The sequence below is a fragment of the Loxodonta africana genome, chromosome 5 (assembly GCF_030014295.1).
Source record: "Loxodonta africana isolate mLoxAfr1 chromosome 5, mLoxAfr1.hap2, whole genome shotgun sequence".
NCBI lineage: Eukaryota > Metazoa > Chordata > Mammalia > Proboscidea > Elephantidae > Loxodonta > Loxodonta africana.
The window spans coordinates 74,228,648-74,251,242 of NC_087346.1; the positions used below are offsets into that span (position 1 = coordinate 74,228,648).

Here is a 22,595-nt window from a genome sequence, read left to right on the forward strand (position 1 = left end):
CTCACATGGAAGACAAAAATTCTACCACTAAACCACCACTGTCACCATCTGTATCAAAGAATATGGATAAAATGAACTCATGTGTGTGAAAGAGTTTTGTAACTAGTTAGGTGCTTCTTATCTGTGGAGCACAGTTCCGTTCTGACACACATGGGGTCATCTTGAGTCTGAATAGACTCCATGGAACCTGGTAGAAGTTGTATCTAGTGCTACCTAACACAAATGGCTTCAAACAGCAATTTAGCGTACTCGAAGTTCTGTGGGTATACTGACTCAGCTAGGAGATTCTTACTTAATGGCCTCTCATGCAATTGTCAGGCATCAGCTGGGCTGGAGTCATCTGAAAGAAGGACTGGGCTGGCTGTCCAAGATGGCTTCTTCATTTACGTATCTGGCACTTCAGTTGGGAAGGCTAAAGCAGCCTGGGACTGGCCAAGTTTCTCTCTCACATCATCTAGTCTCTATGTATGATATTCACTGAGATGAAGAATTTTGATGATTTTTTGTTGTGTAATTCTAGGCTTCCAGGCAGTCTCAGGTAGACTCCTTACACAATAGCTGGCTTTCCCCAGAGTGAATGTTCCAAATGTATTGTTGTTGTTGTGAGCCATTGAGTTGATTCTGACTCATTGTGACTTAGAAAAAGCTAAAAAGCTTCTTTTCACCTAACTTCAAAAATCCTTTCCTGCCATTTCTGCCTCATTCTATTGGTCAAAAGTTAACCACAGGCCAGCCCAGATCCACAGAGACGGACATAAATATTAGGAGAAAATACTCATTGGAGGACATCTTTGGAGCTACAACAGTGCTTACTAATCTAATTATTTTTAAACATTCTTACTATTTCCTTCTATGTCAATAAAGTTTTTACATTTTATTTATTTATTTTTTTGGATAGGTTATCAAGGATCCTCCTCCTCCACCACCCTCTGCACCAAAAGAGGTAAATGAGTGTCAAGTAAAGTGGTTTGGGTGTTTTTTTCTTTCTTTTCCTGTATTTAGATATTATTCCCAAATTTGACCAGTGAGATTTGTTGCTAGAAGACTATGATATCTATGTATTAACTTTTAAATTTATGAAATTCAGTTGTTATTCTTATGATTTTTTTCATGTGCTAGAGGGATGGGTCTTTCATACATTGGTAAAAAGTAGACTGGCCATAAGGATCAATGGTTTACTATACTTTTTATAGAAATATATCAATAGCTCTGTTGTCACTTATTTTGTTTTAAAAAGGTTGGAAGATATAGCTGATGATTTAAAATGTTAATACTTTCTTTAAGATGATTATTGCACTTCTATTACTCTGTCAAAATATTTTTAGCAACATGAAATATGAGATGTAATATTGTGTATTTTCAGTTTCTTAACAGTTGATCTTTTTAGTTCAAATTTCACAGAGATCAAAGTTACACATACATTGATAATTTCAATGGTTCTTGAAATGCTGTCCTAATTTTTATGTTTGATATCTTTAAACATGAAGTGATTAATACGTAATTATACTCAGTTAAGGAGCAACTCCTTGCCACCTAGGAGTGGTATATAAAGGAGAATCCAAAATTTGAGGAAGGGAAAAAGTCCTCATAGTCTGAAGAACTCCACCTGAAGTTTATGCATGTAAACATAAATAAATGTATTTCACATGCCCTATATATAAATTTTGCTACATTTTTTCCCATGTCAATAGCATTATTTAGAAAAAATGTTTAAATGTGAGTCAGTTATGGTTAAACAATATTTTAAGAAATTAATCTATTTTAAAAAATTGTACCAACAAAGGAGGAAGAAGAACCACGGCCATCCAAGAAATGGCCAACTGTTGATGCTTCCTATTATGGTGGGCGAGGAGTTGGAGGAATCAAAAGAATGGAGGTTGGTATCATTCAAAAAATAGAAGCTGCTAATCTGGAATATGTATTTCTGAGACTATTAAGCCACAAAAACCATACTTTTTCTGATTCAATATCCTACTATCATCTTTTTTACTTAACTCTGGCTCTTTTCTGAATAATTTTTTTCCTATGGAATCATCTTTGCCATTTTGAAACTGTTCAAGAATAACTGTCTTTATTAGTCAAAGAATTGCATTGATAAGGCCTCTGAATTCCAAAGGGCAAAACAAAGCAGGGGCTTTTCCTAGTATTTTGGAAAAAATTACCACATAGAACATCAACTTTGAGGAAGCCAACCACTTTAAGTTGCAACAATGCTTGTCTTTGAAAAGATCCAGTGGCCCTGTACTATTTGAGGACAAAATGTTAAAATATTCAATAGTATGGTTATGACCTTATCACAAACATACAGGAAACACATCTAAGGCTTTCTAACAGCTTTTTGTTACCACTTAAGAACTACCATAATTAATATTAAATGTCATTTATAAAATTTTTTTGATTCAAATTGAACTTTAATATTATATCTTAAAAATCAAATGAAATTTTTCTAAACACCACAGAAATATTTTTAAAAGTGATGAATTCATTGCCATTTCTGAGCCCTTAACAACGGCATAGACAGCCTAGCATCCCATCCCAAGGAGCAATTTTAGAAATTTTTTCATTGGCAATTGACTTTGTTATTAAACACAGTTTCTGGCATTTTTTCCTCATTAGATAGTTGCCATCAAGTCGACTCTGAGTAATGGCAATCTTATGTACAATAGAAGTAAATATTGCCTGGTTATGTATTTCTGGGACTTTTAAGCCATGAAAACTCTACTTTTCACAATTCAATATCCTAATATCATCTTTTTTACTTAATACTGGCTCTTTTCTTGATAATGTTTATAACTAAATATTTCCTCAATTTTAACTTTTCTTGATAAGAAGAGTTTTAATGTATTTTGCAATCATTTTACATGTCTCCCACTGTTATATCTGCTTTCTCCCATTGCTGCCAGCAAAAATCCATAAGTAACAACCCCCAACTATTGTAATTTTCTCTTTTCAATACAATTCAGTGTCCCATGGAGAGCTTCCTCTTTTCAGAATAAATTTTTGCAGTCTTCAAAAGAGGCCCAGATGTATTTAACACGGTCGTCATTACCAAAGTGTTTATTTAAGTCATATGATCTTGAGTCTCACTTTCCTGACCATGTTAGATCATAAGATAATGCACATTTTCCCTAAGAGTGTGCCACTTAATTACTGAAATAGCCTCTGAAGCAGGTACCCCTTTACCAACAAACCATGGCAAAAGGCAGGTGCTAGAAGCTATTAATAAAATTTGTCTTTTGGAGAAGAAATTGCTTATGTGTTTGCATGTGAGTAATTGGGTTACCAAACAGTACAAGAGAATATGATTCTCTTGTTAGCCTAGCTCCTGCTGTTTGACACAGAAGGAAGACCATTTTCTTTCCACTTGCCTTTGTTGTGTAACTCTAGGTTTGGAGGCATAGGGAAAGAATGGATTAGATGTTCCTATATGGAAAAAAAAATACACTTATAAATAATATTGTTAGATACAGATATCCTAATATGATCCATCGTAATTTATTTTGACTTTACTTAGTCTCATTCCAAAATGTGTGTGTAAAAAGATTTATGTAACGGATGGGGGAGTCTGATGGTTTAAACACAAAGTGTTAGCTACCTTTGTCTGAATGGAGAGATTCTTACTTTGTGGTATTTATTTCCCTGTTTTTTTTTTTTTTTTTTTTTTGATGTTTATTTGAAAATGAATATGTACTACTTTTAAACTCAGAAAAATAAATTTAATTCCCTTTTGAAATCTAAAACAAAAAAACCAAACCCAGTGCCGTCGAGTTGATTCTGACTCATAGTGACCCTATAGGACAGAGTAGAACTGCCCCATAGAGTTTCCAAGGAGCGCCTGGCGGATTTGAACTGCCAACCTCTTGGTTAGCAGCCGTAGCACTTAACCACTATGCCACCAGGGTTTCCTTTTGAAATCTGCGCATGTAAAATACAACATGAGAATAAGGTAAGGATACGTTCCCTATGTCATTGCCATTGAGTTGATTCTGACTCATAGCGACCTTAGAGGACAGAGTAGAACTGGTCCATAAGGTTTCCAAGGAGTAGCTGGTGGATTCAAACTGCCAACCTTTTGGTTAGTAGCTGAGCTCTTAGTCTTAAATGCATGAATAATGTTCCTGCTGAAACCATTAAAAGAAATTGTCAGCTTTTTGGTTGTTCAGTCTGCCAGTGTTAGAAAGATTGCAATCTCTCTCTAAATAAAAGGGAAGTCATAGGCATTAGCCACTAAATGGGCCTGATTAAAAGGAATGTTATTGGTTTACAATCAATAGAGCCAAGGGCTCCTGCACAGCCTGTTTCAAGTTTCAAGAGTTATTGACTATTAATATGTGAAATAGTATCTGCTCATCTTATCCATTGAAGAAAATTTGTGAAAAGGACTCAGCCAGCTCTGAGCCCATTTTAGCCTTGGTATGGATTATTCCATCAGTTTATATGAATGAGAAAAAAATAGAAAAGCAAATGTGGATATTGTAAGGACAATATACAAACACAATACCTACTAATCTATTATTATTATTTTACTAAATATAGCTGAGAAAGACCCATTAGTTTTGAATATGTCCTCTGAAATTGAGAATTAAGTGTTATGAAAATTTTGCAAACGCAAACTTCTTTAAACTTTGAGTGGGGAAATGGAAAAACAGGGCTGTTAAAAGCATGCCTGTGCACAAATGCATAGAGACAAAAGTAGATTAGTTGTTTCCACTGGCTTAGGGAGGAAGAAATGGGGAGGGGAAAAAACAGTCAGGGAGATTCCTGACTTTCAAATAATCAAAAACAAAATAAAAGCATGATTGTTCACACCTAGGAAGTAGTTACTTGGAAAAAAAAAAAAATCTTGAACTGAAGGAAAAGTAAAAGGAATTATAGAAATTATGAAAAAATCTGAATTAAAGAACAAATCTTCGTAACTATGGTTATTTTAAGCTAGTATAGGAATTTTAGGAGCCCTGGTGGTGCAGTGGTTAAAGCTTGAAGTTCTTGGCTGCTAACCACCAGCTGCTCCAAGGGAGAAAGATTTGGCCGTCTGCTTCCGTAAAGATGTACACCGTTGCCGGGTCTTCTATGTTCTAGAGGGTAGTTATGAGTTGGAATCAACTCGACAGCAGTGGGTTTGAGTTTTTAGGTTTTATAGGACTTTTACCTAAAATTTTTCTTACTCCTTTAAATTAAATATTTAAACACTACGGTAATAGCAATTTGCAGAAATCTGGAACTGAGTGGATGTTAAGAATAGCTGTTAGTTCAACTCATCCACAATACCTAATGACTTCAAATGTGTGTTTCTGCCAATTCAGCATGAAACAGTTCTTGTATCTTTTCTTGATTCTGAGATTGTTCCTCTATGATACAACCTCATAGCCATCCAAATACACTCTGGAAATGATGAGATTTCATTGTTTAATAATGAAAGCCAAGTAGAGTTGGAAGAATTTAGCTATCAAGCTTAATTTAGCTATTAAGTTTGCACTTTTTTTTTTTTTTACATAAAAAGCCAGATATATTAATTCAGATAAGCCTCCCTTTAGCAAGCTATTCTTGTTACTCTTTCACCCTTTTTACTGTCTCCATGTGGTCAAATTAAAAACATTTTCAAATTTATACATGTATTTAATCTCATTTAAGAGTTTTATGAAAATCTAAAGCACACCATAGTCTCTTAAAATCATTCTAAGTTTAAACTTGGAGATTTAATAAGTGAAACTTGTTTGTTGTGTTGTTTGTGGTGGTCATGGTGATGGTAATGAAAAAATTAGCTCACACTAATGACTTCATTTAATCATCTTCCTCTAGGTCCTTAGCAAATATAGTTCTATAAGTATGGTCTATTGATAGTTGATTCCTTAGAAATGTCTCAGAGGGTAACCCTAGTTCATCTAGCTTAGTACTCTTTATCTGACAATAGTGTCAGTAATAGTTGAAAAAAGAATATGATTACCATTATCTCTGCTGTCTCAGCTGTGAAGGCTAAGTTGGGATATGTATTTTTTAAAATCTATTGTTTCCAAATAGACATAAATTTTATTTTCTTTTATTTCTACTTTGATTTACTTCTCTGAGTTATGAAATGCATGTTTCCCTAATTATGCATCTCCTTTATTTTTCCCTTGAAGTTGAGACTTTGCAAGTTCCAGGATATGTATCTTGGTTTTAGAGTTTTTAAATCAATTTTGGTATATCTAAAAATTGTGTATGTTTTAGTTTATCTAAGTGAGTCAAAAAAACCCAAACCCATTGCTGTTGAGTCGATTTCGACTCATAGCAACCCTATAGGACAGAGTAGAACTGCCACATAGGGTTTCCAAGGAGTGCCTGGTGGATTTGAACTACTGACCTTTTGGTTAGCAGTCGTAGCTCTTAACCACTACTCCACCAGGGCTTCCTATCTAATTGAAGGCACTGTGATTTGAAAGAGAAGGTCATTTCTCTGGAAAGAAAGCCAACTACATAGCTCTAAAAGTTTAATGGTGTTTAAAACAATTTTAACAACCTCATAAAGAACATTCTAGTACCATTGATCAGACTGAAAGATACAGATACATTTTAATGACTCAACAGAGTCCACTTGAAGTTGAAAGCCCATTTTAAAATTGTAGTAAAAAAAGGTAAAAACATCTAAGTAAGCCTTATCAAAAAGCTGTGAATAGTTCTTTCTATGAACGATGATCATCTGTATCCCTGCCCACAAATTCAGTCATTAAGATGCTTTAAAAAATATTTAAAGTTTTTTTTTTTTCCCTTGTGGAATGTATGGTGAGTCATTGTGTGCCCTGGATAGGCCTTCTTATTTCTTTTTAGAATTCCACTTGCCTTATCTTTGTGGTCTTTGGAAATGTCCTTGGTTTTCATAGGACTTCCCTTCCAGCACCTGATTGGGCAAAACCCTCTTCTAGGGATTACATCTTATTCACATGCCAACACGTGAGTTTGGATCAGAGTTGGCCCTAATTCCTGTTACTTGCAAAACAGAGAAAATAATCATTTGACCCTGTGGTTTTCCAAGTCAGGGGTTTTCAGAGAAGGAGATTCTCTAACACTGGTGGTCTTCCTGAGTTCTTCTTTTCAAATTTGCCTTCCTCAATGAAAAATTCATATGCCAGTTAGTCATATGCAGATGAACACAAGAGCTAAATATTGAAAGCTACTTTATATAAAAAGTAAAGAAAAATCATATGTAATTATCTTATTTCCAAAGACTAAATCATTAAGTCATAATTTCTGCCTTAATCAAACTTGATGAAAAGTTTAGAAGGAACAATTGACTCCTTTGTGTGAAATACATTTGTGCAAATCAAACCTATTTGAAACTTATGAATCCCTTTCAGACTGCTTAAGTTCAAATCGCTGCCCTGCTACTTAATAGCTGTGTGGCTTTGGGCACATCATTTAAGTTCCCTGTGCCTCAGTTTCCTCATCTGGAAATAGATATAGTATCTGTCTCATTGTGTTTTTGTGTGGATTAAATGAGAAACTGGTACATAGGTAGATAGATAGATAGCTGCCATCGAGTCAACTTTGACTTGACTCATGGCACCAAGAAGGTAACATTGCTTGGTCCTGCATTATATTCATAATTGCAAGCATGCTCAAATCCATTATTGATGCTGTTGTGCTGACCCATCTCACCGAGGGTCTTCCTCACCCTAGTTGGCACTCTACTTCAAGGAATATGATGTCTTTCTCTAGCAATTGATCCCTTCTGATGATGTGTCCAAAGCAAGCAGAGTTGGACAATGTTCTGTTGTGATCCATAGGATTTCCATTGTATTGCTAAAAAATTTTAATTATCACCATCAATTTCTCCCAATATCATCAGTATATATGGATATTTGCTTACCTAGTGAGGGAGCATACCCAATTAGAAAACAGAATTACAAACTGTCATGCATTTCCTATGTAAACCACAAATTCATTTGAAACTATGGAGAAATAGTTGCTTCAAATTTAATTGATTCCAGATATTTATGAAGGAACTCTTTTTCTAGGATCTCAATATTAAATAGATGAGGAGTGAGAAACATTAAATTCAGAAGAAAAGGAATTTGGAATCAATATAGCTAGTCAGGAGTCCTTAGGTGGTGCAAACGTTTAAGATACTTGGTTTTTCGAGGCCACCCAGAGGCACCTCAGAAAAAAGCCCTAATGATCTACTTCCAAAAAAATTAGCCATTGAAAACTCTATGGAGCACAGTTCTACTCTGAAACACATGGGCTTGTCATGAGTAGGAATCCACTCCATGGCAGCTTGTTTTTGTTTTCTATTTTTTTATACTTCGTCAATTTTCTTTCATTCTGGGTTAGTGGACCAAAGGACCAAAGGCTAAGTAAGAGTTTGTTCCTCTAGGACACTGTATGTCTGACACCAGTATGTCCCTTTTAAAGGTTCGTTGGGGTGATAAAGGATCTACTGAGGAAGGTGCAAGGCTAGAAAAAGCCAAAAATGCTGTGGTGACCATTCCTGACGAAGCAGAGGAACCCATCAGGCATAGACCACCGAAGTCCAAACCCACATACCAGCCTCCTCAGACAAAGTGGTACACCCCAATTAAGGTAACTGTCTAAACTTAATGCAATTGAGCATAAAACTTCTGGAGAAACAGTAGCTTTTTTAGATCCCCTCCCCCAACTATCTGAAGGAGGACCAAATAATTGAGAGATGGGTAGATAATTAAAGAATGTAGTTAGAAGTTTAGGATCATACTTAAATCAATGAGTCATTTTAGATGAGGAATTATCTTAATTGATATTTGTTATTCATGGATTAGTGAGTTCCCCATGGTCTTTATCACCTAATAATTATATAACAATGTGATTATTACTTGAATAAGGCAATATGAAAAATAATTTATTACATTAAAACATTTAATGTAATAGTTAAAATATTTATTTTTATTCAGGAAGGAAGAAAAAATACTTATCCATCATTTCACAATGTGATGAATATATTCTCCCAGTTTTCAAAAGAATATTCTATATGGTAGAGATCATACTGTATACACAACTCCTTTATTCTACTTTTTCACATATTGAATCTATAAATAAACATTTACTCATGTTATTATAAACTCTTAGTTATCCTGTTAATGGATGCATGATATAAATTGTGTGGCCATACATAATTCACTTATTTTTGGACATACAATTTCCAATATGAAACCTGTTATAAATAACACTGCAACAAATATCTTTTTGTACGTATTTTATCTTTTTATTAAAAAACGACATTCTAACTCTCATTTCATAAAGTGTTTGAGGCATCTTAACTATAAATAAAATGTATTACATAAATACAAAAATATACACCTACTCTTCACTTATTGACTATTGTGTTATCTGACATTTCCAATTTATGACAATAGTAAAAAAATATACTATCAGATCATTTTGTGCATTAATGATATAATGCATGCTGAGGTATGAGGTGAGAATAATGCTGGCTGTAATGGTTAAAGTTATGTGTCAACTTGGTTGGGCCATGATTTTCTTTGGTTTGGCAGTTATGTAATGATGTAATTAGGCAATTATATAATGACGTAGCCATCCTCTATTTTGTGATGTGGTGTGATATGGTCATCCTCCACATAATGCTGATTTTCATATGATGCCCTAGTTTTGGAACCTGATGTGTCAGTAAGTGAGGAGTGCATGTAAAAGTATCACCACAGCAAAGTGGAAAACATGATCTGTTATAAGATTCATAGCTATAGGAGATAAAAACATACTTCAAAGCTGTTTCTCCGAGGCACAAATTTTCCTGGAACGGAGATCAGAGAAGACCTGGATCTGGAGATCTAGGAAAGCAAAGCTCTTCTCTATCAATCTTCTCACATTACATGTAATAGCAAATTTTATACCTCAATGTAGACCACTGGCAACATGCCAGAGCACAATTTAAAAAAACAAAAACAGAACAAAACAGTTTTACAGGGAGCCAAAATAAGTGTAGTATAAGTCTCTTATTTACCTGATCCAAGGATAATACTTAGAATATAAAGAAATGGATGAACTAAGTAAACATCCATAACTATAATTTTTTGAAAGAAGACTTTGAGTAAGGTTTGGATACCAGGAAGTCAAGATTGTACTAGTAGTTGCATATTGGATTTTTTTTTTTTTCTGGTCTGTATTCCAAGAAATGGAATTATAGAGCCCAAGAGGCATGGACATTTTTAAAGCTCTTGATAAATATCACCAAACTGTTTCCCAAAAATGTTGAATCAATTTCAATTCTCACTGGAGGTGTTTGAGAGTTCCTGTTTCATGTCACCCCTTATCAACTCAACTTTGGGAAAATTTTTCAAATAGAAAAAAATTACCAGCAAAGGGAAAAAAAAGATTCACAGACACAAATAAATTCAAAATTAAAAAAGGTGGAAAAATAAGATTCAATAAAAGTAAGGTTTGATCAAATAGCAGACATTCATTTTATATTCAAACAACAGAATACTTTCCTGACAATAAGAACATCCAGGTATTTATCTGTTGATTGTAGTTTAATTTAAAAAACGACAAAGATAGAGAATAAGGCTTTACCTTCTTTATTTCAGTTCTTCATTTCTTCAGGATGAGTCCATTCCCTGGAAATTTACAAGTTACCTTTCTCTTTAGGGGCGTCTTGATGCACTCTGGGCTTTGTTGCGGCGGCAGTATGACCGTGTCTCCTTGATGCGACCTCAGGAAGGAGATGAGGTTTGTATGTGGGCATGTGCTAGGAAAAAAACTGAGTCTTGGTCAATATACTGAAGTAGTGAAATAATAATAAAAAATAATTTAAAGCCCTTACTACACTTGAGGAAGGAATTACTTTTTTCTACTCAAATTTCTATTACATGGGCTGCTTATTAAATTATCTTTTGTTGGAATGCATCCTCAAGTTATGGTTTAACACCAGTCCTTTTTCAAGGAATACAAACCAATTATGGTCATTTGTACTCATACGTTAATAAACACACTCATTACTTTGACCTTTGACTTAGAAGACATTACGTTCTGAGGTCTTACCCAGTGGGAAGGACAGTCTAGAAGTTAATAGTTGAAGTCTTTCTCTAGCATATACTAGCAATGAGGCCTAAGGAAAATGCCTCAGAACCTCAGTTTTTTTAGGTATAAATATCTATTTCCCTTTCTCCAACAATTGCTGTAATGTAATTTTCTGAATATATGAAAGTTTTTTCACAGTTACAAAGAATTACAAAAGTCTGTGATGGTGATATGTATATGTATTTTTTTCCCACCAAGGAAACCTATTTGAGGCTTGTTTGTTTTTAGAAATGTTATAATTTCCATAATGTATTAGCACTATTTCCTATTGTATCAATCTAAGAAAAAAAGTGTTTAAAACCTTTTCTTATGTATCATTGGGTAGTATTGGTTGAGAGACACAATGTGGTTCGTAATATAGGATTATTTCCTTGAGTGAACATGATCATCATTCTGTATTAACAAGACAGTAAACGTCATTTTTCAATTTAAGAGGCCTTTATGTTTATTTAGGTATGGTAGGCTGTTTTTTAAAGGATGAAATAATTGATGAAATTAAAATTTATCTTATCATAACAAACTAAGTTATTTAGTATTATAAAGTTCTGGCTCAGTGGTTAAAACACCAAAGGGCCTATATCCTAAAATTTTAGTTTTATGAGATGGAGGGAATTTTAATAACTTCTGAGTTCAACTATTTAGGAAATCCAATATAAGAACATCTTCCTGGAATATTCTTAATAGATCATCATTTACCCTCTTAGGACCAAAAGTAGAGACAACTAACTGGCTTATGAAGCAGCCTCTTTCATTACCAGACCACTCTGGTTAACAGGAAGTTCTCATGTTTAAATTTGTGCCTTAGTTTAAATTTAAAAATGATCAGGAGTTCTGTTTCTGGATCTGGAGTTCTGTTTCTGGAAAAAAATGTAACCAGTCTACTTCCTCTTCAGTGTGCTAGACCTTCACTTCATGTATTTTAAAATTGTTTTCACATATCGTTTTAGGTTTATTTTCTCCCTCAGGTTAGACACTAGTTCATTTGTTCAATCATTTTCACCTTATTAAGCACTGGGTGGTACTAGCACTAAAGATGCACTAGCCAGCAAAAGCAGACATTGGTTTCTGCTCTCATGCCAATACTTCATATATATTTTTTAGCTATCATGATTCAAAGTTAATGTTTAGCTTTTCATCATTTCTATTAATTCTGATTCTATTCAATAAGTTTTTTATTACAAATGTGCACAAGTAATGTCATCAAGTACTACTGACCGGCGGATACAAACAGTAGCCCTTGCTCTTAAGGGAAACCAGACAAATACATAAATTATTCTGTAATGTGATCTGGGCTGTATTAGAGCTAAGTACTCTTAAGTGCATAGAGGAAGAGAGGTTAACTCTCTCAAGAGGAATTAGTGAAAGCCTAATTCAAGATACACGCATTTTATCTGAACCTTTCAAAATGGATAGGATTTCAACAGCTGGTGTTAGGTGGAATGAGCATTTCGGAAGATGAAGCATCATGAGCACAGTCACAGAAGCAGCTGATTGCTAGATAGTCTGGGGGTAGAGGGGAGGGCAGGGTGATTTAAAATCAGAAAGATAGATCAGGAATAGAGGATATCTTTGTGTTTGGATAATTTGATCTATTGGTTTACTTTTAATGATGCATTATACTCATTCATTCATTCAACAAATATTTATCTAATGCCTAACATATTTTAGAAAGAAAATTTAACATTCATTTATAGTGCTAGAATATTCCACATGTTCTCTGAGTAGTTAAATTATTATTTTTCCATGATTCAAGAATAATGGCTTCTACTATTTTGCCCAAAATTTGCTTTGCTTTTTAGTAACTTGGTTATACTTTTGACTCATATATTTGCAAAGCCTTTTGTTCTAACTCTTAAGGTCAAATTGTTTCAAATTCAGAGTTTTTCATATTGTAGGAATGTGATATAGTCCATATGTTATATATTATGTAAAGCAGCATCTCATAGTCACATCACTCAGACATTTTGCTACAGAAATATTAATTATTACGAGTGAATATATAGAGACTATAAGTAGTCTCAAATTAATTCAGGTTAGGTTTTGCTTCCAAATGAATTCTTGTCCCAAACTTAGGACATAACATTCAGTTTTCAAAGATTTTGGATTTCAGGGATATAGGTAAAAGATAGTAAACCTTTATTATGTGTCAGCTATTGGATCAATTAATTGATTTTTTCCCATCAAATATGTATCTGATTCTATGTGTGCCTGATGCAGTCTGACTTAATATTTTATTATAATACCTATTCTTTTTAGCTGAATTGCTTTCAACATTTTCTCACCTGCAAATTTTTGTCACTTATCTCAAGCCACTGTTAAAACCTCAGTGTGGCACTGCATGAGAGGCTTTGCCCACAGGTTGACACACCTCAGTTAAGTGACACTACTGTGGTAAAGTTAGGAACCTGCCCACAGCACAACCTCACTTTACCATCTTACTCACAAGAATATTTAATAAATTTTGCCAAATTCATTGCTAAAATTAAACTATAATATATATATTTTGTATTCTTCTATCTGATCAAACCAACCATGCAATATTTTTTGATCAGGAAAATAAGGTACACATGACATGATTTGCACTTTTCCACCTATGTTTCTTCCTAATGGTCCTTGCACTTTTATAAAATATTTAACATTTTTTAGACCGGGGTTTGATGTCAAGTCTATACTTATCAGTATATAACCTCTTCCCTTTAGATAACTTGAGAAATCTTTGCTACTTTTTCATTTTCCTTCTTTGCATTTTCCATGTTTCCAGAAAAATTATTATGAATATTTGGGTTTCTGTCAACATACGTTACCAACCAGGTCTTGCTTATTTGTTGGAACTGATTTCAGTATAAACTCTCATCTGCCACAGGTATATAACTATAACCCATGTTTACCAAAGATTAAAGATAGAATTATGCATCAAGATTTATTTCAATATGTTAGCAGAATTAGCTTTCTATAGTTATTAAGGCAAGTGAAGGGTTCCCACACTTCTATATGGTTACACTGTATTTTAGAAAATCATCACACTATTCTGGTTGCACTGCCTTTAGAATGTTTTGTTCCTTCCTCTTCCTCCCTTTTTCATTCATTCCTCATATATACATATATAAATATGTATATATGTATATATATATATGATATCTATGTATATATCATATATACTTGCTTAAAGAAAGCGGAGATGAATTGAAATTGATTGTATATGTGTGTGCGTGTGTTTAATTTTCAAGGTAGAAACGAAACAAAAAACAAAAGAAAAAACCAAGCCCATTGCTGTTGAGTCAATTCTGGCTCAAAGCGACACTATAGGACAGACTAGAACTGCCTCGTAGGGCTTCTGAGGAGCAGCTGGTGGATTCAAACTGTCTACCTTTTGGTTAGCAGCTGAACATTTAACCACTGTGCCACCAAGGCTCCTTTCAAGGAATGTCAGAGCATAGTCACTGGATGAGAGAAACTAGTCCTGAAGTTCTCTTGGTAGCTTTAGATCACCACAGTCCCCTGCAGCTGGGCTCCACAACTTTGTTGTTGGTTGCTGTTGAGTTGATTCCAACTCATGACTACAGAACAAAACTCAAATCCACTGCTGCTGAGTAGATTCTGACTCAGCTACCCTTAAAAGGAGGGTAAAATGTGGTCTTTTGCACTCTTATTCCCCTGAAACCAATCATATACTTGATTAAGTTAAACAGTGAACTCAGGCTAACTTACAAAAATTTTCATATATTTCTATTAGAGTTGTTGTCTTAATGCTGCTATAACAGAAATACTACAAGTGGGTGGCTTTAATAAATAGAAATTTATTTTCTCACAGTTTAGGAGGCTAGAAGTCTGAATTCACGGTGCTGGCTCTAGGGGAAGGTATTCTGTCTCTATCAGTTCTGGAGGAAGGCCCTTGTCTCTTTTGAGCTCTGTTCCTGGGCGAACTTCATGTAGCTTGGCATCTCTCTTCCCCCATCTCTGCTTGCTCACATGCTTGTTTAATTTCTTTTATATTTCAGAACAAATTGGCTTAAGACATACGCTACACTAATACTGTCTCATTAACATAACAAAGAAATCCTTTCCCAAATGTGATTACAGTATAATCACAGGTATACCCTTGCCCTCCAGTTGATTCCAACTCATACTGATGCTGTAGGACAGAGTAGAACTGCCCCATAGAGTTTCCAAGGAGGGCCTGGTGAATTTGAACTTCTGACCTTTTGGTTAACAGCTGTAGCACTTAACCACTATGCCACCAGGGTTTCCTATCCACAGGTATAGGGGTTAGGATTTATAGCACATACTTTTGGGGGACACAATTCAATCCGTAACAGATGTTAATTGTCCTTTGAGGTAGTTTAATATATCTCCCAAGAAACCTATTTTCCCTATTAAATTTTTTCATTACATTTTAGGAAATTTGTTAATAGTGTTATTAGCTTAGATTAGAGACATTGGTTCCCTCTAAAAAGATGTGTCTGTGCATAGCAAATAATTCATTAGAACAAATGTTACTTGCTCTCCAAGGCCATTTCTTTTGAAAGAAATTTTTGTGTCGATATGTAAATTGATAAATATGTTTTGGAAATATTTTTCTACTTTCCTGTACTCATAAAGGTACGTGTATATATATACATGTATATATTTACTGATGATTATGCTTCTTATGAAGTATTTGCATCATGGTATAGAAGATGTGTGTGTGTATGTATGTGTGCATAGGTACATGTGATTATAAAGCAATTTGTACATTGCTTTTGGGAAACCAAAGGGGAAAAACACACTCTGCATTTCTCAAGCTGAAAGAACTGAATAAAAAATTCAAGCCTCGAGTTGCAATATTGAAGGATTCTATGGGGAAAATATTAAATGCCTCAGGAAGCATCAAAAGAAAATGGAAGGAATACACAGAGTCACTGTACTAAAAACAATTGGTTGATGTTCAGCCATTTTAGGAGGTGCCATATGAGCAGGAACCAATGGTACTGAAGGCACTGGCGAAAAGCAAGGCTCCAGGAATTGATGGAATACCATTTGAGATGTTTCAACAAACAGATACAATGCTGGAAGTACTTACTATGCCAAGAAATTTAGAAGACAACTACCCAACCAACTGACTGGAAGAGACCTATATTTATGCCTATTCCTAAGAAAAGTTATCACACGCAAGTAAAATTTTGCTGAAGATCATTCAAAAGCAGCGGCAGCAGTATACTGAAGGGAACTCCCAGAAGTTCAAGCTGGGTTCAGAAGAGGTCATGGAACCAGGGATATCATTGCTGATGTCAGATGGATCCTGGCTGAAAGCAGAGAATACCAGAAGGATGTTTACCTGTGTTTTATTGACTATGCAAAGGCATCCGACTGTGTGGATCATAACAAATTATGGATAACTTTGTGAAGAATGGGAATTCCAGAACACTTAATTGTGCTCATGAGGAACCTGTACATAGATCAAGAGGCAAGGGAATACTGTGTGGTTTAAAGTCAGGAAAGGTGTGTGTCAGGGTTGTACGCTTTCACCATACCTATTCAATCTGTATGCTGAGCAAATAATCTGAGAACCTGAACTATATGAAGAACAGGTCATCAGGATTGGAGGAAAACTTGTTAACAACCTGCATTATGCAGATGACACAACCTTGCTTGCTGAAAGTGAAGAGGACTTGAAGCACTTACTGGTGAAGATCAAAGACCACAGCCTTCAGTATGAATTACACCTCAATATAAGGAAAACAAAAATCCTCACAACTGGACCAATAAACAACATCATGGTAAATGGAGAACAGATAGAAGTTGTCAAGGATTTCATTTTACTTGGATCCACAATCAGCACCCATGGAAGTAGCGGTCAAGAAATCAAAAGACACATTGCATTGGGCAACTCTGCTGCAAAGGACCTCTTTCAAGTGTTGAAAAGCAAAGATGTCACCTTGAAGACTAAGGTGCGCCTGACCCAAGCCATGGTGTTTTCAATCGCCTCACATGCATGTGAAAGCTGGACGATGAATAAGACTGAAGAAGAACTGACGCCTTTGAATTGTGGTGTTGGAGAAGAATAATGAATGTACCATGGACTGCCAAAAGAATGAACAAGTCTGTCTTGGAAGAAGTACAACCAGAATGCTCCTTAGAAGCAAGGATGGTGAGACTTGATCTCACATACTTTGGACATGTTGTCAGGAGGAATCTGTTCCTAAAGAAGGATGTCAGGCTTGCTAGAGGGTCTTTGAAAAAGAGGAAGACGCTCAGTGACATGGATTGACACAGTGGCTGTAACCATGTGTTTAAGCATAGCAACTGTTGTGAGGATGGCACGGGAAGGGGCAGTGTTTCCTTCTGTTGTACATAGCGTCCCTATGAGTCCAAACGTCTTCGTGGCACCTAACAACAGTAACAAGAAATTAAGAATTTTGGAAAATTTCTGTAGTTGTTAAAAATGAATGTAAGTTTGTTCTATATTGTCATGAAATAAATGGAAATGCTTTTTCATACCTGAATTTTGAAGGACGTAATAGGCGCCGTCTTTCTTTAAAAACAAAAAATGTGGGGCAAACTTTATGCTGCTTCAGAGACAATAAAGCATAATGGCTCTCAGGTTGTGGCTGATGGTTCCAAAATACCATAGCTTTTTTTTTTTTTTTTTTTTCTGCTTAGCCAACTTCGTGTTTTCTACCTTAGAAAACATTCTTGTCATTATATTTATAAATCGTCTACTGTAGGCTCAGCCTCTTGAGAGCTTAGTTTAATAAACAAATAAGCGTACTTATACGTAAATCCGAAGTCACACACATTGCTCTGTAAATCTAGTCACGCTGAATTTCAAGTCAGACGCTCGCCTTTTATTGCTCAGAGGCCGCACCGTGCTCATTTGCAGAATTCACTGCTGAATTGAAGTCCTTGATCAAGTAATTGAAGTTCAGGCATAAAGTATCAAAGCAGCCCCAGAACTCTCTGGTTTGTCCCTCGCTCCGTCTACCTTACCGCGCCGCCGGCTCCTGCCGAGAGGCCGGGTCCGCGGGCGGCACGCAGGCCAGGTACAGCCTTTGATTAAGGCTGGAACTCCTCCGACTCATGAATGTTTCAGCGCACGGCGCGAGGTTAGGGCCGCGCGTCCAGGTGTAAGCTAGCAGGTTGTAGCCCACATCTGTTTGCAGCAGCGACAGCGGCCTCCCCAGCCCGCAGCGAGCGGCCGGATTGTCCGCGGAGATAGTTGAGAGCGGCAGAACCGTTTTGGTCTCGCACTCACTGCCTGGAGGCCTGAAACACCAAAGGTAGGAGTGGGGGTGGACACAGCTGCGCTCCCAAACTTGCCTTAGGCACAAATAAAGAGATCTAATGTAGTTTGACTCCGTTGCGGTGGGGAGACGAGGACTGAAAGCCACTTCAGAGACAACTTAACGCTGCAACATCTGCCGCCAAGTTTCCGGGGAGTGACAGGGGACAGCAGGTACAGATCGGAGTCTCCACATAAACAACCTCCCTAAAACCATGGACTCTTTTGAAGGGCTTCCATCAGATGAGCGGGAGTTCACTGCAGGAGTTTGTTTTGTTTTCAAAGCAGTGTTTTGTTTTTGCAGTAACAAGGTAATTTATAAATGATGCATAACCATAAGTTCTCCTTTTTATTTGAAAAGAGAGTGTTAGAGAAACAGAAAGGCAAAGGAAGAAGAAAGCACGGCACGAGTTTTGGAGTTGTTCCACAAACCAATTAAATCTCCAAGGAGCTTCTTGGCTGTAATTGAGGTTATGTTAACCTTCAGACTGCAGCTCTACGTTCACCAGTAAGCAGGCATAAATTTATATACTGCAAGGGACGATTCCTAGTAACACCTGCAAAGTGCATCACTGTTTGTTTTTAAAAAACTTATAGGGTTTCTTATAACACGTTCATGAAATTATATCTTTTCAGATGCATGCAATTTTTGTAGGAAAGCAAAATTTTAAAAATGGCATTGACTTTAATTTGCTTCCTGTTTATAGAGGCTTCAGACCAATATTTAGATACTTAAAAAAACATAAATCAAAAAAGTAAAAATTTCATGTTAAAGCAAGCATTTCTCTTTTGTTGGGATTCCTCCCACCACCACCTGGACTCAACCAAAAAAAAAAAAAAAAAAGTCAAGAATCTGTTCGAGTTTTCACTGGGAATATTGCGAAAACTCATAATTGTGCACACATGTATATGACATAATTAAAAAAAACCCCAAACCAAGCCCACTGCCGTTGAGTAGATTTCGACCCATAGTGACCATATAGGGTTTCCAAGGAGCAGCTGGTTCCTTTGAACCGCCGACCTTTGGGTTAGTATCTGTGCTCTAACCACTGTACAACCAGGGCTTCCATATGACATAACAGAATTGGTTAAATATTAGCTTAATATGTAAGAGCTCCAAGGTATTGTAACATAATAAAGATACGATGATAATGAAATTATTATCATTCATAAAACTTAGACTCCCTTACCCAATGAAATAGCTACACGAGAGCACTTTGAGATAATGGCAAGATGCTGACTCAAAGGTATGGTTTGGAGCAGTGGTAGCAAGGGAGCAATGGCCTGGGGAGAGACGCTAGTGTGGCAAAGTTTTCCTCAGTCAGTGGTGTGATAATATAAATACATAGTGAGTTTTTAATTATGCTAGATTTATTATGTTCAAAGAACTTTTGTTAATTGTGCAGATATAATTTTCATTTTTTTGAACAATCGATGGTAAAGAATAAAACCCTTTGGCATTGAGTCAATTTCAACTCATAGCGACCCTATAGGACAGAGTAGAATTGCCCCATAGGGCTTCTGAGGAGCAGCTGGTAGATTCCAACTGCTGACCTCTATGGTTAGCAGCCAAGCTCTTAACCACTGTGCCACTAGGGCTCCACAATTAATGGTAGCTGCTTAAAATAAAAAAGCCCATTCTTGACCATACTCAAATACCAACATTTTGGTATTTTTTTCCACTCTTTCATTTTCAGTACTTGGAATTATGCCGTTCATGACTGCATTCTTAAAACTTATTTTTTAGGTTCTAAATATTTATCTTTTAGTTATATACATATATATTTTAAATATTTATATTTTAGTTATATGTATATTTAAATTAGATGTCGTAGTCTTTAAATATCTAAATATTTTGTGTTATGTACGTGAACCCTGTACTAGATTTTAGGGATTGTGATAAAACCCCCTTTTCTAGCCTAATTGAGTAAGGCCTATTGTACCCAATTTGCCCCTGATACTTTCAGACTTTTCCTTTTTTTATACTAAAATGAGAGTAGAGAAAAATACCAAAGTGTTTTAAAATGGTAAATTGATTGTTTAAGTTCTATTTCTGTAAGATCCAAAATTTGATATTATCCTTTAGGCCAATTATAATGCGGCAACACTGGGAAAATATACCATTAGACTCTATTAGCCTTTATGTCACTATTAGTAGCTTTCTTATTATCCCTTGTCTTTATATTTTAGGGCATTGTTAAAATACACCATGGTAATGTGTTTAAATTAGTAGAAGTATTTACTTTTTTTTAAATGCATACTTGAAAGATACAAATTTTTCTAGAACAACCTGCATATGAATGTATCGTTATTACTAGTCTCACTGACTGATTTATGAGTATGTGTGTGCATATATATGCATGTATATATGTATATATGTGTGTGTATATATATATATGGAGCCTTGGTGGTGCAGTAGTTCAGAGCTACATCGTGCTGTTAACCAAAAGAGGTCAGCAGTTTGAATCCACCAACTGCTCCTTGGAAACCCTGTAGAGCAGTTCTACTATGTCCTGTAGGGTTGCTATGAGTCAGAATTGACTCAACGGAGCCCTGGTGGCACAGTGGTTGAGAGCTGTGGCTGCCAACTAAAAGGTCGGCAGTTCAAATCCACCAGCTGATCCTGGGAAACCCTATGGGGCAGTTCTACTGTGTCCTATAGGGTCACCGTGATTAGGAATTGACTTGATGGCAAAGAGTTTGCTTTTTTTGTTTGTTTTTATGTGTGTGTGTGTATATATATATGTAGCAAGAAAGAGAGAGAGAGAGCCCTGGTTAAGAGCTGGGCTGCTAACCAAAAGGTCAGCGGTTTGAATCCACCCTATGGTTTTGGTTATGGTTGAATACATGCATCAGACCATAGTGATTCTTAAGAGATACATCGTTTTGACTTTCTAGAGTTTAGAAGTTTCTGTTTCATGACTTACGCTTTTACCTTCTTGACTTTTCCCTTCAACCCAAGATAATTAAGGCATTAGAGCAATTCTGAAATGTGGCAAATGTGAATTATTATTTATAAAGTTATGGTTAGGGATGCTGATATAGAAAAGTGTTATTTATATGGAGCTAACATTTGTCATTTTTGTGTGGTAATTAATTTTTCATTATAATTAAATCTATTGGATATTTTCTAAGTTATATAAGCATGACACAATTATTTCCCTTTAGGTCGAATTCGTAATAGAAGAAGGTTTGTAATTTTTATTAATCCACTTTTTTATCAGGACGTGGTTATTATCCCCTTGCTGGCACTTGCATTTTTTTCTGAAACAGATTTGATCTTTGTTATGTATTTGATCCAAGATAAGTTTTTAGTGGTTGAAATTCTTGTCGTCTGTATTCGTCCCAACCAAATCATACATTATAATGTCGAACACTCAAGTAGTTATCTGCTGTGCAGGCCTATGTGTGGCTCACGCTGGCTCTTCCCAACAAACAGTGAGAAGAGAGCTGACAATTTAATTCAGTTTCTACTCTCCAAAAGAGGTGTGATAGCTTTAACAGTTCTCCAAGTGCAGATTTATGAACTAGTCCTATGCTCTTAACTAGATTAGTTCCTTTTCCATTAACTGCTTAAAGCAGGGCAGCTGTCTGAGAGGTTGGTTGTAAATTTGCTAATGTCTACTTTGTTAATCTCAGATACGAAATGCCAAAGATAACAGGATCAAAGTTTCAGGACTTCGAGTTTTAACAGCCTGAAATGAGCAAGGAAGGGTTGATGAAATGAAAATTGAAGAGATGTGAGAAGGTGTTACGCTGGGGAAGAGGGATGACTTCTGTCATTAATCTTAATTAATTGCCAAGAGTTTTATATCTGAATTATTAATAATGAAGTTAAGTCCTTAATACACTGTTCATGCTTTGACATCAGATGCTCTTTTATGAGATAAGATGCTTAGGAGGGAGAGAAGAGAGAAAGCGTGTGTGTATGTGTTTATCTTACATAAATATTTTCATTTACATCTTTCAAACATTTCTTTGGGTTAATATTCAGTCCTTCACCTTTTGACAGTTACTGTAGGGCAGTTAGGAATCATAGACAAGTAACAATAAATCCAAATAAAATCCCTAGGTATAGCTACAGCGGTAAATCTGAATAATGGTACTCTCATGTTTACCTGCATACAAAATACTTCACTGAAGGGGAAATGGCCGATTATGAGGTGAAGTCGAAGCAGCGGAGTTTCGGAGTTAGAAAGAGCAAAAGAAGGGTAGAAACGGGAAAAAGACATAAAGGATGGGGAAGAGATATTATTTTTTCATAGAAACTTGCAGGCAATAGGAAAATGAA

General features: G+C 35.7%; 1 protein-coding gene across 2 annotated transcripts in view; it reads left to right on the forward strand.

Annotated features, from left to right (window-relative positions):
- ANTXR2 (ANTXR cell adhesion molecule 2) overlaps window positions 1-22,595 on the forward strand; it is a 170,645-nt gene that overhangs the window by 99,877 nt on the left and 48,173 nt on the right. The window contains exons 13-17 of one of the 2 annotated variants that reach the window (XR_002786807.2): window positions 899-943; window positions 1,784-1,876; window positions 8,389-8,556; window positions 10,615-10,695; window positions 18,666-18,812. Coding sequence is in view for 1 of the 2 variants with exons in the window: in XM_003414204.4 (XP_003414252.2) it covers window positions 899-943; window positions 1,784-1,876; window positions 8,389-8,556; window positions 10,615-10,695 (387 nt within the window). In the remaining variant the exon portion in view is untranslated. The remainder of the gene's footprint in view (window positions 1-898; window positions 944-1,783; window positions 1,877-8,388; window positions 8,557-10,614; window positions 10,696-18,665; window positions 18,813-22,595) is intronic. The other variant, XM_003414204.4, reaches the window with a different exon arrangement.